General features: G+C 54.0%; 5 protein-coding genes across 5 annotated transcripts; 4 read left to right on the top strand and 1 right to left on the bottom strand.

The window, feature by feature from the left end:
* Window positions 1-40: 40 nt before the first annotated feature.
* CSUI_008018 (selenoprotein t) lies at window positions 41-1,654 on the top strand. The gene has a single exon (XM_068068158.1). The coding sequence runs from the start codon at window positions 662-664 to the stop codon at window positions 1,079-1,081; it is 420 nt and encodes a 139-aa protein (XP_067919871.1). The 5' UTR covers window positions 41-661; the 3' UTR covers window positions 1,082-1,654.
* A 2,315-nt stretch (window positions 1,655-3,969) lies between these two features.
* Window positions 3,970-5,485, top strand: CSUI_008017 (uncharacterized protein). Its single transcript, XM_068068157.1, has one exon. The coding sequence runs from the start codon at window positions 4,468-4,470 to the stop codon at window positions 4,756-4,758; it is 291 nt and encodes a 96-aa protein (XP_067919870.1). The 5' UTR covers window positions 3,970-4,467; the 3' UTR covers window positions 4,759-5,485.
* A 2,067-nt stretch (window positions 5,486-7,552) lies between these two features.
* CSUI_008016 (ubiquitin-60s ribosomal protein l40) lies at window positions 7,553-8,842 on the top strand (the record flags this gene model as incomplete). The annotated part of the gene is made up of 3 exons (XM_068068156.1): window positions 7,553-7,561; window positions 7,816-8,040; window positions 8,483-8,842. 3 exons carry the CDS (start codon window positions 7,553-7,555, stop codon window positions 8,840-8,842), a joined length of 594 nt encoding a protein of 197 aa, XP_067919869.1.
* A 1,357-nt stretch (window positions 8,843-10,199) lies between these two features.
* Window positions 10,200-12,333, bottom strand: CSUI_008015 (biotin; the record flags this gene model as incomplete). Its single annotated transcript, XM_068068155.1, has 2 exons — window positions 10,200-12,097; window positions 12,330-12,333. The coding sequence occupies 2 exons, from the start codon at window positions 12,331-12,333 to the stop codon at window positions 10,200-10,202; spliced, it is 1,902 nt and encodes a 633-aa protein (XP_067919868.1).
* A 1,682-nt stretch (window positions 12,334-14,015) lies between these two features.
* CSUI_008014 (mu1 adaptin) lies at window positions 14,016-17,059 on the top strand. The gene has a single exon (XM_068068154.1). The coding sequence runs from the start codon at window positions 15,513-15,515 to the stop codon at window positions 16,803-16,805; it is 1,293 nt and encodes a 430-aa protein (XP_067919867.1). The 5' UTR covers window positions 14,016-15,512; the 3' UTR covers window positions 16,806-17,059.

The following is a 17,059-nucleotide window of genomic DNA, read 5'->3' as shown; positions in this document are numbered from 1 at the left end:
GGGAGGCGTTGACTCCGGCGTACTAGGAGAAGCGCGTTGTCTATCTTTTCCTAGCTGCTCGTTGTCTCCCCGGTATGACCTCCGTTCCCCGGTTGACGCTTCTACTACTTTCGGCCACTGTATTGCTGTCCAGTCGTGCCAGTTGTGTGGTTGTTGTGGTGTAGCTGCATGCGTTCGTCGGTACCGTGTACGACGATAGATTTCAAGCAGTAGCAGTTCTTTTTTTTTTCTCGTGTTTTTCCTCGTTCTAGATCTCTGTAAGTGGAATCTCTTGAAGGTGTTTTCCCCCTGGCAGGGGGCTGTGAACATGATGCCTCCACAGGAGCCCCACCGGGCTCCCCAGGGCGGCGAACCAAGTGGCTCCTCCCCCGTCTCCCGAAATACGCCTACAGAAACTGGAGCTTCCGCAACTGGCATTTCGTCAACCCTGCTGATCGCCCTGGCTGTCTTCGTTTTATCCATGCCTTTAGGCACGTTACTGGGTGGCTGGCAGAATGAGAGTGCTGCCGAGCCTGACGGAGCACCAGGCGCCAGTACGTGGCATGAGAAGCTCTTGGTTCCACACAACCCGTTGCCGCCCGACGTCCCGCCGCACCAGGTTACCGTGCAGCTGTGTGTTTCCTGATCATCTGGTGGAGCCCTCCGCCAGCTTTCCGAATTTATGCACTATCAGCTAGGTCACTTGCCCGGCTTCCGGGTTGTGGCAAACGAGTATCGACCAGCCCTGCTATACCAGATTCTCGGAAAGCTGCTGGATGTGCTCATTTGGAGTGGCATCGCTGTGGCGGTCTTTAGCCGCCAGGTATGCAGAGCACTTGGTTTTGGAGAAGTAGATGACGGGGGGGAGTGGCGCGTACCGGAGTGGGCGCAGGCCGTGGAGAACAACCGCATGACGGTCATAATTTCACTGTTTTTTGGTGGCCAGATTCTCCGCTCCGTGCTGGTCCCGAGCAACGCGTTCGAGGTATACTTCGGAACGCACCTGCTGTGGTCTACTGTCCAAAACAGACGCATGCCCAACGGCCGCGACCTCACCTTTGCCCTTGAGCAACTCGGCGTACAGGTGGGCGAGCGAATGTAATCTGGAGGGATAGTCTGTTCTCGTCGTGGTGGTGAGCGTCAGCGGAGTTTTTGCGTTGGATTGTCACGGCCCGGAGGTACGGAACGAGCAGCGCGTGTCCCGTGCTAAAACGAGGTACGGGCAGTTACCAGGATGGGGGGGCAGAGGGACGGTCGGAAGGTGACTGGTCCATACGCCGCGAGGGAGGGGGCTTGCTGAAACCTCTAAGGTGGCGAGTTCCTGATTGTCGGTTGGGTGGACTAAACCGGCCGCTTCCGTCTACGCTGTCGTAGGGGGACGGGGTGAGCGATGCCGGAAAGTAGCTCTTGGAAGTAGCGCGTCGTTATTCTTTTCCAGTGGGAAGGACGTGGTGTGAGACGTCGCCGCCTTGCGCAGCGCTGTAGATGAGACTGTCGATGGCACGGACCGATGAACCGCAGCTTCAACCGCTTTATCTGTCGAGTACTGAACAGCTTCCATGCTGCTGTAATGCAGGCCGTCTTTCGTGGTCTGCGTTGTAAGTGGCACACGATTCCTGGTACAGGGTTTCTGCGTCACTGGAAATGACTGTTGAGCTGTGCGAAGGACAGGGCAGTACTGACCGCGGTTTCTTGCTTAAGTTCCCAGTTCTCGTGGATGACAAAATCGCAACTGGATAAGAGATATTCCAACTCTTGTCCGTCACCCGCAAGTCTTTTTCCTTTACGAGTGCACTGGCCGGCAGGCAGCCGCTTTTTTGCGTTAGAAGGCACTAGACGTTGAGTCGTCAGCCGACGCCCTGGCGTAATTCTTCCAGGGCAGAGAGATGATTTTACTTTCCATTGGTGACGCACATGGGTAGTGCACTTATGATCAGTCACCAGTAGTGTTAACTGTTCGCCAAGAGCCGGAGTTTTCCTTCTGAAGTGAAGACGTTTGCCAACAGAGGTCGCTGGCCGTGACACATGTGACAGTCTTCGAACTAGATGCCCGTGTCTGGGCCTGCGGTTACTGGCGTTGTTCTTGGCGGAGACTGCACTCACTGGACGTACACTAGCCAGTCGATCGCTGTGACACGCAGTTCAAGAATAACCGTGAAGGCTTAGTTGGACGGGTGGCCACGGGCACCGCCCTGGAGACTGGTCAGCACGTCGGCCTGTAGGGATGTTACTCGGTGTGCGGAACGCGACCGACGTACACAGACGTACTGCACCTTTTTCGGTTGTCGCTTCCGACCGGCTGAAGGCGATAACTTCAACAAAGCCCTCACACGAACTACTCTCTCCAAGCACCACTTCAGTATCACGTCGTAGCTAGCGTGCTTAATCTATCCAAGAGTAACGGTCCTGCTCAGGCTCCCTGGTATGAACAACGCCGAGTTGGGAGGACTGACGGGGCCAAGCACCTTCCGAGAACTCGGAACCCCGACTACCTGGTAGTGACGGTCCCCGGCGGTGTGCAGCGCGAACCAGACCAGCAGCACCTTGGTTGCTCATGACGCGTGCTGCGTTTACCAGTTGGCGTGACCGGGATCAGCTCCCGCCGGAACGAAGCAAGACTCTGTAAAGGAGCCGGTGCTCCCTGGATGAAAGTTGGGGTAGCCATCCGTGGGGGCAGCAAACTTGCAGCTGATATCTGGCCGAGCTGCGTGGGGCGGACCAGTCCGTGCTTTGGTGACCTTCTCGAACGCGAGAGGGGTCCAACAGCCGCGTTTTGTTGCTTCGTAGTGATATCAAATACATGCGTACTTCACGTGGTACACTTTTGATGGCGTCCTTACATTCGTGCGGTCATCAGTCGCGGGTTTCGACATGTCTATCTTTGTATATGCCCAAAGAATCACTAGCGTGGGGACGGAGTTGAATGTCCCGCTTGTTTGCTCGGAACCGCGTCTCGGCGCAGCACGTGGCTATCGACCGATATACGTATGTATCCGAAGATCTTACTTCGGGTTCTTTTATGGGTCTGGTGCTCGCGGGCAGGGCCACCTGTACAACCTGAAATCAAGAGTAGCAGTAAGGTATGGCTCCCAGTTCCCAGCACCGAGTTGGGCTGCTCGACGCCGGCTATGTACCCGATCCAGGCAGCAGAACTGTTACCCCTGTCACGCGGCTCCGCGCTGGTGTGTCGTGCCGTGTAGTGGTTGTTGTGAGTCACCGACGGGTTTCGTGTAATGAGTGGTGTGCTGTTTGGGTGGTTCATTGGCGGGGAACGGGAGGACCTCCATTCACACTCCCCTCTCATTGGTGGAGTAGGTGGTCTCCCTCCTGGTTTGGCCATTCTGGTCCTGCTGCAGCCGCTTGAGGAGGACCTCTACCTCAACAACAGCATGGTGAAGGGGTTGGCAATTTTAGTGTACCTGCGCCCAAGCTCCTGGTGATGCTAGCACCTCACGCCGTTTTCTCTTGTTTGTCGCGGAGGAACCTGCTGCCTTGCCGTAAACTAATCGCGGCTGGTCCGTAGACTACCGGGACGACGGCACCGCCCCTCTTTTCGATGCTGTGCCGTGAGTGCAACTGTTGTGCTACGTCCATCAGTGTCGCAAGGTCTTTTGTTACTCCAGCTTCCCTCGGGGGGGGGGGGCAGAACTGGGGTTAGGGTTTCCGTTTTCAAACTCGTCGTGGGGCAAATACGGCGTTCTCAGGAAAGTGCAAAGTGCCCGCCCGGTAGCCAGGTGGACCGGATAAAGGCGTACAGCCCCTGGGCACCTCGTCCAACACAGGGTCCCGTAGCTTCCGTGACCGCTGGCAGCGGTAGGACAAGCCAGAGGACTACCGTACGCCACACAAGCGATTGTACAGTCCCGCCGACGCAACAAGCGGGAGGGGATGACGGAGTACCAGTGTCTCCTGACATGGCAAAATTCGGAGTGTCCGGGGGGAGGGTTACGATAGGATAACTGTCATCGGGACACCTGGGGGCCTTGAGTTGCACAGAAGGGCTCCTGCTGGCGAGGCCCCAGCAGTTCAGGCGAAGGAGGAGTGTAACACCTGTGACGCATGTCAGCACGCTGTGTCGCGCCGTGCTTCGTCCCAATTATTGTGAGTCCCCGATTGGTCTAGTCTTCTAGGCCCGGCCCGCGGGTCCGACGCGTCGCTAGGAGTGTTCTGTGTGGCGGACAGAGCCGAATCGCGGAAGTGTTACTCATCGTTACACATGTTAGCACAGCATGCTTTCGATCTATGGACCTTGCGGTTTCAAGCCCCCAGGTCCACCTGAATGAAAGCTCTCCGATTCTCTGCCAACGAACCACCCAAACAGCATATCACTCACCACAGTGGGGCCATCGGTGACGCACAACAATACTACCGAGCACGGCACATAACGCGGACGCGCCTCAGAGACATCAGGACACTTCGGTGGCTCACAGATTGGTTCACACCTGAGGTGGGGGTAGGATAGCACAGCAAAGAGAACTGGCTGAGAGCATGCCCAGAGACTGCTTATCGTATGTTCGTCACGATGCAACTGCTCTGGAGTCAAGATTCCAAACAGGACAGTGCAGCGACGAGGCACTGATTCGCTTGTCGCCTGCGCGGCCTACCACACAAGCAAGGCCTTGTTCGGGGGCCGCTGGTCCAGCCCCAGCGTCACTGGCCGTAAACGAGTCGGTAAACTCCGTGGTAGAAAGAACCGCTCACGTGTGGCAACAACGCCAGGCCTGTGCCCCAACAAATCAACGGTGGCGGCGTCCAGACCCCACTTCCGAGTCTCAGTGACACCTCTACACATGATTAAAACGAAACACACAATAACTGTCCCTCGTAGGTGTGGTCGAAATCGAATAGGATACGTTTTCCGGTTTGCCGATGCAAGAAAAATTAGGACAGGTGGCTGCGTGAGGACCCGTACACCTGCTTATGGCCTTACCAAGGAGAACTTACCGTTGCGGTGAATGGCTCCTTCACTTGTTTTGCTTGCTGCGTCCGGCGGCTGACAGGTGCCCGCGTCATGAGGCGGTGAAGCGGCCGCCCTAACAACGCTTCGAATGCCGTCTCTTTCCTATCCCCTTCACTATCGGACGCTTCGCCCGAGAACATGGTGTCTCCTTATTCGTGCCGAAACAGCTCGGCTGAAAAAGACTAATGGTTTCTGTGTGTGTAGTCCTCGCGGGACAACCAGTCTCAGAGAAGAGATGCTGCTGGTGGAAACATGCTCAGCTCAAAGCTGCTATGTTGCTGGTGGATACCATCCTGCCGGAGTGTTTCCACATCGTGAGTGGAACACTGCCACTCGCTAGGACAGAGACAGGGCGTTTGAAACCGGTATAGGACCGACAGGGTGGCTGGCCAGCTCGGCGGAGTCCGGTGCAATTGAAAGCCGACAGGGTGTCCGCTGCCATCGGGACCGGAACCCTTTCCAGGGTTGTTAGGCGGTGTGCCAGACCGCGGCTCACCGGGGTGCAGTTAGCAGAGCCTGAGCTGTCAGCGCACCGCGCATTCGTTAGGAAACGCGCAACTATCCCCCGCAGTACTCATCTTTAAGGTCCGCGCGTTCGACCGCGCAAGCTCTCTTCCCGAGTTGCTTGTTTCTGTTGCCGGAGGTCTAATAGACGGAGGTGCCTAATGCGGTACGGCATCGTGTCAGGTGGACCCCGCATGCATCACGCGGCTCCACTCCGTTCTCCCCCTCCCCGCTGTGGGGTCGACCATGGACGCCCGGTCGAAACTGGTCTGGCGACAGAGCTGCTCTCGATCAGTGTGATTGTTCCTTCTTACCAGAAGGTTCAAAACCCGTTGATGAAAGCCATCTCTGACCTCCCGTGAGGATCTGGCTTGCCTGATTTACCTTGTTACGCATCCAGGCACTGAGGGGACCATCACACTTCCCGCCAACGGCAGCGTGGATTCCCGCGGGGCCCGACGGAAGCTCTGTAACCGTGTGTCCAAACCGGCTCGGTCGCTTTGGACGTTTGTGGAGCTTAAACGCACACAGCATTCTTTACTTTGTGGATACCCCCGGTAGTTGGTATATGGACACAATCTGAATACGTGGTGGAGGGGTCTTCAGCATTATTGACACTTTTCCGAGCACCCGCGACACGACGTTTCGTACGCCGGGGCAATCCTATTGGGGGAGGGCGGTTCCACCGTTCTTCAGTGTCCAGTTTCTGTCAGGCGCCCCGAAGCGCTACCGCTAGCATCTGGCAAAAGTCACCAGCCGTGTAGCAAGGCATGGGTGCACCTGAGGTACTGCCTGCGAGCCCGGCGCCGCTTCACGTTTCAAATACGTCAATGCAGGGCGACTACCCATAAGGTAGAGCCACACAGCGGCGTCACCGCCGAGCGCCTGCCCGCAAGATTGTAGCTGGGCTGCAGTTTGGGTAGGTCGAAGCTAGTGTGGGCCTCGTCGCTTCCGACAAAATCGTAGCTGGGCTTCAGTCTGGGTAGGTCGGAGCCAGTGTGTTCCAGGCCTCTTCGCTCACATCTGCGTCCAAAGGATGTCGTGGTGTTCAGCGGAAGGCCAGGCCCGGAATGTAGCATAGGGCTATGCTAGATATATCACCTGAAATTATCGGTCGCGCAGCACAAAACTGTGAATTGGCGTCACTGGAGGCTAAGTGGAGCCTCGAAACCGGAGCGGGGCCTCAGCAGTCAGATGCTCAATGGGGAAGACGCCCTCGTTGCTGGTGTAGAGGGGAGTGAGCCCCCGCCATAAACCTGGCCGGATTCTGGGGCGGCTGGCCGCAGTGCGGCAACCTTTGTTTCGTTTCTTCCAAAACCGGCGGGACGCGGATTGGAGGTGTCCGCGTCCTTGGGACAGAATGTGGGAGGCTGCGCAGCGGGATAGCCCGATGTGACAGGTTGCTTTTGGGAAAATACGATATCCGGGTTTTCGACTATTGGCTCGTAAGGTCGGTACGAGGGCGGCAGCGCTACGCTAGTCACGCCCACCAGGATGCGGAACACGCGCTTGCCAATAGGCAGCGTCCTGGCAAGAGTCGCTACCGGGTGTGGGTAGACGCAATAATCGAGACGGACTTTCAGGTCATCATGCCTGTGTACGATAACGGCCCGTCTCGGAGTAATTTTGATAAAAACCGACTGTCTAACGGCTTACGGTCTGGGTGACCTGCTGGTCGGCGAATTCTCCGAGTAACCCGTTGCGAAGTTCCGTCTCAGCACGTGGGGAACGCACGTGGTGCAGTAAGATCGGAACGAGATGATCGTAGCTTGTTCGCATCTGTGTTGAGAGGCCGGTTCCCTGGGCGAGTCAGACCTTGTCTTCAGAAGCGTATCGTGCGACGCGGGAGTGTAGGTGCTTCGTGTGAAATCTTCTCTCCATCTTCCCCATCCGGATGGACGGAAACCTCCACGCAGACTAAAAGTGGTGGTGGTGCTGCTGAACTTGACAGTCACGCCCGCCGTAGGCCCTCACATCGCCCCTCTGACTTTTCCGCTGCCGACTTCGCGGGTTCGCTGGGCGCTCCGTACCTTACATGGCCTCTGGCGACAGGTCACCGCTCCGCCGACATTCACGGCCCAGCTGGTTGTGGGGTAGGGCCCCGATCGCATGCTGAGGGTGTAGAGCTTATAGTCGGTCACGCTTTTTTTTTGAAAAGGACCGGCTCTCCCCCAACCCATCTGTTATCCTTGTAAGAGACTAAGGAGAAGAATTTGTACCAAAGCTGTTTCTGTCTTCTCTAGCTCATTCTGCTGATTGGGCCCGCGCGTCCAGCTGGTCTCATCTGAACTGCGGGGAGCTGAGTTTCCTGTTGGAGGCGTACTGTCCCGTGCTGGCCGGCCGGACGTCTTTTGTGTCTGTTCAACGCTTAGTCTCCAAGCGCAATCACCATGCAGATTTTTGTGAAGACCCTTACGGGTAAAACGATTACGCTCGATGTCGAGCCATCGGACACTATCGAAAATGTGAAGGCTAAGATCCAGGATAAGGAGGGAATCCCTCCTGATCAGCAGCGTCTGATTTTCGCCGGCAAGCAGTTGGAGGATGGCCGTACCTTGTCTGACTACAACATTCAGAAGGAGTCTACGCTCCATCTAGTGAGTGCGGTGGACCACGGTTTGCGTGGCGTGGTCACCGTTGTTGTTTGCTTCGTGTTATTCTACGTGGTGGTCTGGCAGTGTACCGAGCGCTTTGCGCCAGTCTGGACAAAACTCAGGCGCGGCTTGTACAGACGCTTTTTCCGTACCAGTTTCGACTGCGTGCGAATGGCAACCCGAGATACTGAACGGTACATCCCGTTTTCGTTGGCAGGGATGTGAAGCGCTGGCTGCCTCGTGCACAGACGAGGGGTTCTTGATGAAGGGGAAGAGGGATACCATGGGAAGAAAGTATAGGTGTGCAAGTGAGAAACGAAGATGGAGAGAGGGACGTCCTGCTTCACCGGTTCACATGGGTAGCGAAGCGCTTTTTCTTCTGGAGTGCGTTGTCTCTGCGCCCCCGCCTAAGTGATCGATGGTGTCCTTTTCTTCCGGGTACTAGTTTTGTAGTAGTCGCTCGGCCTGTTGGGGCCCGGATTCGGTGAAATCGAGCCAGCGGCTCGGTAGAGGCCACACCCTGTTTTTCGCTGATGCTATGCTAGCGCCTGTGTCCGTATGTGGACTCACTTTCTCTCCTTTCTACATTGTCGCGTGGATGTATCGTGCTTCGGTTCTGCAGGTCCTCAGGTTGCGTGGCGGTATCATCGAACCCTCCTTGGCGCTGCTGGCACAGAAATACAACTGCGAGAAGAAGGTCTGTCGCAAGTGCTACGCACGTCTGCCACCTCGGGCGACCAACTGCCGCAAGAAGAAGTGCGGTCATAGCAACCAGCTCCGACCGAAGAAGAAGCCCAAGAGCTAAGAAATATGTTATCGGGGTCATTTCACACTGTTCTTTCTTTGGTGTTACTTTTCTTTGACTGTTGGAGTTTCCCTTAGGTGCGCATTGGACGAACTTGTGTGTTGTTCTGGCGGCCGGACAGTACATCTGTTTAGTCTCTCCTGGGCATGTGTGTGCAAACCGCGCGCGGGCACGACAAAAAGTCTTCTCCGAGGTCGGCAAAAGGGATCGTCGAGGCCAGGTCCCCGCCATCTGCATGAGAATAGGTGCACTCTCAGGACCCAAACTTAGCGAGGGCAATCCGCAGCCGTATAGAAACCACCTGCACTGTGGTAGCTTCACTAGTTCCGGAAATCGGGGAGCCGCAATGCGTAGGTTGTTTCTTGGTGCAGCTGAACTGGGTGTAGGTCTGTAGTTGCAGGATACTAAGTTCAAGTGGCGCGGCACCCTAGTAGAACTTCAGTTCTGTCGAATGGGCCATCGGTCCGCAAATAGGATCAGCGGTAAAAAAAAGCGGCATGCGGTCCAATTCTGCTGGAGTGGCTTGACGCAGCGAGACCGTGTCCGACGTGCTCAGAGTCCCGCAGGCCTGAGTTCGAGTCTTGCGCGCCATTGTGGCCCGTTCTGATACTTTTCGAGGTCGCTGAGAGGGTGCCTTGTGGGAGACTCTTCAGTCGCCGCCACCTCGGCATCTGATGTTGGCGATGAGTAGTGCCAGCGACTGAAACAATCAAACGTAGCTTCCTGATGATACCAAGTACGAGCGAAGGTCGTTCCGGCCCATGGGGCTTCCTCGCGTTCACCTTTGCTGTCTACTTGCTATACGAGATACAAGCTCAAGGTAGATACCCACGTTCCGGGGGATTCCTTGTAGAGTGACTGACGCCAGTCTAATCTGTTCCGCCGGGTCGCTGACCTTTGTCCCGGAGTCTGCTTGAATGATCGAAGAACTGACGGGGACGGGACTCTCGGTACTGAACCAGGCCAAAGAAAAGCTTGCGTGACCGGCAACTACTGTCCGCGGATACGACCCCGCATTTGGCTCTCCTAGGGGCGCGGAGTAATGTAACACTTGCCGGCCAACGGCTGTCGGGGAAGGCATCCGAACTTCTTGTATTCGGTGAGCGCCGCGTGTCTACATATACCGTATAATCATATGTTCTAGCAAAGAAAACGCTTGTCAGGCGACACTGCGGCGTCACAGCCGCACGTACGGTCTGGAGTATACATGTGTGCAGTATAAATTACTGACATGAACATTATAGCATCGCCTTTTCGAGTGGGGGCCCCGAAATCGGGGCAACCGCAATTGGAAACCCCCTGGTCGTGAAGCAAGCTGTAGAAAAAGAACACCGAGTCCGGCACCTTGGTACACACATCACAATCTAACAAGATGACCACCAAGGAATCTACGAGTCCGTCCATCACCAGACCGAATCAGAAGTGCACCGTCTTCGTCAAGCCCGTGCAGAACTCCGGAAGCGAGAAGTCGCCTTCCTCCAGACGCTAGGGATGCTCCTCCACCGGAAGAGACCGGCGGCAGGTACAGATCACCACTCCCATCGTGTTTTCCCCATCCGCTGTCTGTAAATCCATCCACATCTGTAAACAGGTCTCCGTCTGCCTCGTCCTCATCTGCTCCATACTGTGAGTGCACTTCTTCATCAAGAGCAAGCGAGGGGCACGAAGAAGACGACAGCGCTCCAAGTGACCCACTGGTGGAGTGCAAAGAAGTGGAAGAGACAGGAGTGAGGTCTTCAGTGCGAGAGCACGCCGACGCTTGCTCTTCCTCTAATTCAACGTAGTCTCCTACCCAAGCAAGTCGAGAGAGAACGTAAGGTCTTAGGGCCTTGAAGCCGTCCCTCTGGAGGCGAGTGAAACAGTCATACATATGTACGTCCAGAGAAGCGCGAATGGCGTGCATGTCCAGATGATGACACTCAGCAGACTTCTCGCTGCCCCGCCTAGTACTCGCTTCCTCCGTCGCGTTCCCAGCTGCTCCTTGTTGGCTGCCATCTCCTGATACATCTTCACCTATGTGCAGTTGAGAGCTCGCAACAGCTTTCACCGGGACCTCCCTTAGCGTCCTCTCATCGGTCTCCGACACCCCACGTTGTTCACCGTCTCTCGGGAAAAGCCGCCCAGCGAACTCGCGTGGGTTGCTACATCCAGGGCGACGCGCTTGTCTTGCTTGACCGCTTTTGGCGTTCTCCGACTGCAAAATCTGGGAACCCCGTCCTCCTGTAGGGTTTGGACGTTCTTCCTGCCTTACATGGCCCCAAAGGCCTCCCCGACTTACCTTGGCAACTTCCTCTGCCATTGAAGTCACCGGCTGTTGGAGAATCCCCATGCAGCTCAAGTCAGGATTCTTCTCCACATTGATACCTATGCCTACGAGGACCGCAATATACTGCTGCCTTGTGCCATTTTCTGCGTGCAGATCGTGTAGCCTGTGAGTTGAGAGTATACCCTGGGAAGGTGTGTCTCTCGTCGCCGAAGCCCTCGAAGTAAACGAAGGGAGAAAGAAAGCCGGATTATGGCATAAGACACCACAAATTTTCCTACCCTCCACGAGCACATCATTTATCCACTTGATCTGGCCTCTGATCTGATACTCCTCCAGTACTTTACATACCGCAGCAGAGGCAGTCTGCGCGAAGTTGAGGAGTCTGGAAGTAAGACTTACAGGCCAAGGAATCACGTAGGTAACAGACACATTGTTTACCGGAGAAACCCACTTCTTCTCCTCGTGTGTCCCACTGGCGCGTGTACCCACAGCAGCTGTCTGTTGTGTCGCACTGACTGCTACCCACAAGGAAGGGGAGAGGCCGTGCTCATCACATAAAGTCTGAAGACTCCGCAGGCACCACTTTTGCGTGCTGTCGAGTTCATCGAAATGGAGACAGTTGATAGGAAGTCCGAAGGCAGACGACGTGGCTGCTCGCTGCAGCCTGTATGGGGAGAGGGGAGTCGAGGAAGACACACCGGCTGACGACTCAGGAGAAGACGACGAAGATGCCAGGCGACGTGAACACGAAAGAGATGGTAAAGAAGATGACAGTGGGGAAGAAGCGAATGGACGTGAGACACTTCCTAGTCTTCCAGCACGCCAATCCGTCCTCTGCGATGCAGGGGCCAAAGAATCTAGATGCATCGCGCCTTTCCTTCTCCGCGGGAAAGAGGAAAACGCAACAGACAGAGAAGAAGGCAAGGAAGACGTATAGATGGGAAAGCTTAGCTCAGAGCGCCGGCGAGACGCCCCTTGTGGGGAGCAATCTGAAGACGCGGGAAATACGGGACAAAGAGGCGGTGTACCTAGAGAGAGAGGGAAAGGCAGTCCCGGAGAAAGAAAAGAAAAGAGCAGCACGGAGGGGAGACAAAGAGATAGACTCAGTAGTCTTGGAGAGGAAAACGAGAAAGAAACAGTCCTACAAGCGGACGAAAGAGATGGGAAAGACGAGGAAACAAAGAGAAAAGATGATGACCCAGTCATTTGCAGCGACTTTACACATACCGACAAGGGCTCGTTGCCGCAGGTACTTCGGACGAGATACCTGGCCGTCCGTATGACGGCAACAGAGGGGCGAGCGCAAAAAATGGTAACTGCTCAGCCCGGACTGTGTCTAGTACTGGGACAAGATTGTCTGGAACTGCAGAGATGAACGTATTCTTCTTAACGGCCGGCCGCATCGGTCGCATATATGAAAAACAGTTCGACAGAGGTAGCTCACGGACGCCTGTCTCCGGGAAAGAACATTTCAGAGAGGGAGGGGAGGGCCCAAAAGACGAAAGATGGACAAAACTAACCATACCCGGAAGAACAAGGCCAACATAGAAAAACTGAGCGCTCAGTGTTGAGATGGACGCCGAAAATTCGGACAAGACAGTTCTCTCGTGCCACGCATTACAGGCCCTTACAGACTAGTGGCCTGCTTTCTTGAAGAGAGAAAAGCTCCCAGGCGGAGTGACACACAGCAAGCAATCTGATCCCAACCTCAAACCCGATCCACAGGGACTACCAGAGCGCACTCGTCAACGACGACCTGTCTACAGTCTGTATGCCCCGTACTTTCGTCCGTTCGCTCTCCTTCCGACCCTTCTTGAGGAGATTCAGACGACCTTCCTGTGATAGGTAAGTAGAAAGTTAAAGACTTCACGCGAGCAGAGGCCTTGCCTACTGCGACCCGCGCTGTATTGAGCATTGCCTTGACTGTCTCCAACTGAAACTCGATTTCATAAGTCTCGCTGTCGCTCTAACTTCTCCCGTCTCCCGTGAGAGTTACTTCATTCGCTCGGCTGACGGTACGACCTTGTCTCCTGCATCTACCGCATTGCTAAAGCCGGACTTTGCTTCCAGTTAGCTGTTCGCGTGAGAAAAAAAGGCACGTTCACAGAGAGCTCGTTCTGAAATTCACCAGGACGGAAAGAGAGAAACCAAAGCAGGGACTGCAGCCCTTCTTGCCACTAACAAAAAAACCGGGATTCACTATTAGGAGGGCCAAAGTGACATCTGCGAAACGGTGAAACGTCAAGACAAAAGTAGCTTCCACCCAGACGGCGAAGTGTTTGCCTTTGTTCGTTGTAGTGATGGGGCAGCTGCATGCAGGCGAATGCACACCTGTCTTGAGCTATCGCGGCCGGTAAGGATGCAGGAACATTGGCTTTGCGATCAGGAGTGTAAGTGCAGCGTCTGATAATGTTAGCATATGAGAGCGTGTGCCGGCGAACGCTACTGCAGGATACTGGTCCCCTTCTTTGCAAGACCAAATAGTTCACAGTGAAAGGACGTTCGGCACCGGGAAAGCCACATTCTTTCTCTAGAAGCCTTGGAGCTCATCCGCGTTGACGTTTGGATGCGGAAAGTAGTGAGTCCACCTTCTTTCTATGTAAGATCGTCTCCAGCAAAATCCCAAGAATATCAACTTGCCCCAACCGCGGAAGTAACCCGTGACCGCTCAGCCCCCGGTCCTCATGGGCCAGCCGCACAAACACTAAGCTGTCGGTACTCATAAGCGTCCTTACTAAAAGAGAACTTCTTAGTGCGGTGGCATTCAGGATAGTTGTTTTCGATGCTGCTTAATAATGAATCCCGCCTGGCTACTTGAACACGCAAGCTGAGGCAGGCGTACTGGATGAGTGACATCATCATCAGCAGTTCAGAATATAAGACCGAAAGGCTGCTCCGCTGGGGGCAGTAGCCACTCGCGCTGTTGCAAAGCTCTGAGGATGATGAAGGGGTAAGAATATTTCGCTGTCAACAACAATCAGAGGTAAGGGATCTCAGTTTGCTCACACTTCCAACACCCCCAGGAGGAAAGACGCTTTTTCCTCAAGGGGAGCATCCACCGTCCTTCCCTCTGCATTGAGGCCGTCGTACGGGAGCAGTCCCAGTCGGGGAAGATACATAGTGAGCTCGCTTGTTTCAAGGGTCGCTCGTTCACATGTCTGGCTGTCGGGACGTGTACGAAGGGTTCTTAAAATCTCTGTATAGCCTAAGGAACAGGTGTTACTGAAGTTATTCATGATGTGCCACTAAAAGAGCCTCTTCATGGTTTGTTTCGGCGGCCCTTCGTGTGACGTCGACGACATCACCAACTCGCTTTGTTCACTTGCTTTTGGGCGCTCGGCTTCATCCGTTGTTTCGGCATACTTTTCTCGTCTGTTTCCCGAAAAGAAGGCAGTTAGAATTTGACGTCCCACTCGTGCATTTTCTGGTGCTCTGCGCCTTTTTCGCGTTCGTATAGTCCCCAATATCTCTCTTCTTCGTAGGAGCATATTTCTTTTTTGCATGTACTGCTCGAGATCGTGGGTTATGATTCGCCGGCGCGGGTGCTGCCTCCGTCATGATCTGAGGTCATTCACTTTTTGACCGTTCTCTCCTCTTCTGTTTGCCCATCCCTTCATCCATGAAGTGCCCAGTCTCAGCCATCCGTCCGTGAAGGCCTGCTTACTCAAGAACTGTACTGGCGCGCTAGATGTGAGATACAGGAAGCGCCACACGGAGGTTATAACCCGACCGGGGGTGCTTTTTTTTTGTCTGTCGTGTCACTCCCGCTCTTCTAGTTGCTTGCAAGCGTGGTTCTATGCTCTCGTGACGGCGCGGGAGATGACAGCTGCGGGGGTTGCTTCGTCTGTTCTCTTTCATCCGCTCATTCTCTGTTTTATATACTCTGCGCTCCTCTATCCGACATATGCGCCCTGTCTGTCTTGAGGAAAAGAAGATGGGCGCCGGCTCAATATTCCGGGACACCAAGGATCGCCTGTTTGCACAGCGGGTCCCTTTGCTGTTGGCCTGGATCAGGTGACACCTTCCTAATTTCTGGTCACACGCGCCTCCGCCGCTTTTTTCTCCTCGACCTCCTTCTCGTCCACGGCTTCATCTTTCTGTGTTGATGCTGGCGCCTCCCTGTAATGCTTTCTCGGTTTTTCTATGTTGCTTGTCTCTCCCGCATGCTGATCTTCAGTTCAGTTTGGTAAATGTGAACTCGTTCTGAAGTCCTCTGAGGTCGTCCGAGTCGACTGTCTCTACGAAGTTTCTCAAGGGTCTTTTACTAAGGGCGCTTTACCTCTTGAACTCGGGCTGTAGAGCACTCTGACATGCTGCTTCGTTGAAGGAAGCGGACCTCCGACTTTTCTATAAATACTTATACAAGAGGGGAGCAGTTCAGTTCTTTCTTTGGGTCACAGCAAGATGGCGGGGGCGTCGGCCATATTTATTTTGGATTTGAAAGGGAAGGTTATTATTAGCCGAGACTATCGGGGTGATATACCTTTAACACAGGCAACCGAACTGTTTCAGAAGAATGTGGTGGAGTCGGACGACGCCTTATTAATCAAGCCCATCTTCTTCGATTCTGGGTGCACGTACTGTTGGATCCAGTACAGTAATGTTTATCTCTTGGCGGTAACAAAAGGCAATGCAAATGCTACAATGTTACTATCATTCCTTTACAAGCTGTCAGATGTTTTACGCGAATACTTCAAGGAACTTGAAGAAGAGAGTCTTCGCGACAACTTCGTCATCACGTATGAACTCCTAGATGAGGTTATGGATAATGGTTTTCCGCAGAGCACTGAAGTGAAAGTCTTACGTGAATTCATAAAGAATGAGGCCCATCAGTTATCAACGGATGCTATCCGTCCTCCGACAGCTATAACCAATGCTGTATCTTGGAGATCTGAGGGGATTTTCCATAAGAAAAACGAGATTTTCCTTGATGTCGTTGAGAAGTTAAATCTTCTTGTTTCTTCAAACGGCACTGTGCTGAGGTCGGAAATTCTTGGAAGCCTCAAGATGAAGAGTTTTCTTTCGGGAATGCCGGAGCTCAAGCTAGGACTGAATGATAAGCTTCTTTTGGAGAGTACAGGCAAAACCTTGTCTAAAGGGAAGGCCGTAGAAATGGAAGATATCAAGTTTCACCAGTGTGTACGACTTGCAAGGTTTGAAAATGACCGTACGATATCATTCATTCCACCTGACGGGGAGTTCGAGCTGATGAGTTATCGTTTAAATACTCAAGTCAAACCACTGATCTGGATTGATGCGGTTGTTGATACGGGCCGTTCTAGTACTCGGATCGAGTACATGATCAAAGCTCGATCACAGTTCAAGAGTCGTTCTGTTGCCAGCGGTGTTGAAATCCATGTCCCCGTCCCTACTGATGCTGATTCTCCGCACTTCAAGACTTCAATTGGCTCTGTCAAATATCTCCCCGAGAAAGACTGCATGGTATGGGTCATTAAACAGTTTCAAGGTCAAAGAGATTTTGTCATGACGGCGACTTTCGGGTTGCCTTCTGTCGGAGTCGAGAGCCGGGATGTGTATCTAAAAAGGCCAATAAACGTTAAGTTCGAAATCCCGTATTTCACAGTTAGCGGTATCACTGTTAGGTATCTCAAAATCATTGAGAAGAGTGGATATCAGGCCCTACCCTGGGTCAGATATATCACCCAGAATGGGGAGTATCAGCTCCGCCTGTCTTGAAGGAAAGACCTCCGGCCGACATATTGATTGTGAGAAGGGGTTATGAAGACATACAACATGCCTGTCGTCGAGTCCGTGTATGTTTCCTTGTGCTGGGTACCTTCAGTACCTTTGTGGATCGTCCTCCGAGTTGCTGATGGCGGCTGCTTTCTATATCTTTTTTTCGGTTCGTCGGATAGAAAACAGTTTGTCCGCCTTCCGGAACTGCGCGACTGAAAGAAAAGAGACCTCGGTGTTGTCGTGTACTGGTGGCA

This window comes from Cystoisospora suis, assembly GCF_002600585.1.
Source record: "Cystoisospora suis strain Wien I chromosome Unknown contig_4375, whole genome shotgun sequence".
Lineage (NCBI taxonomy): Eukaryota > Apicomplexa > Conoidasida > Eucoccidiorida > Sarcocystidae > Cystoisospora > Cystoisospora suis.
Note: the sequence above shows the minus strand (reverse complement) of the source record. Positions and strands in the feature narration are given on the sequence as shown.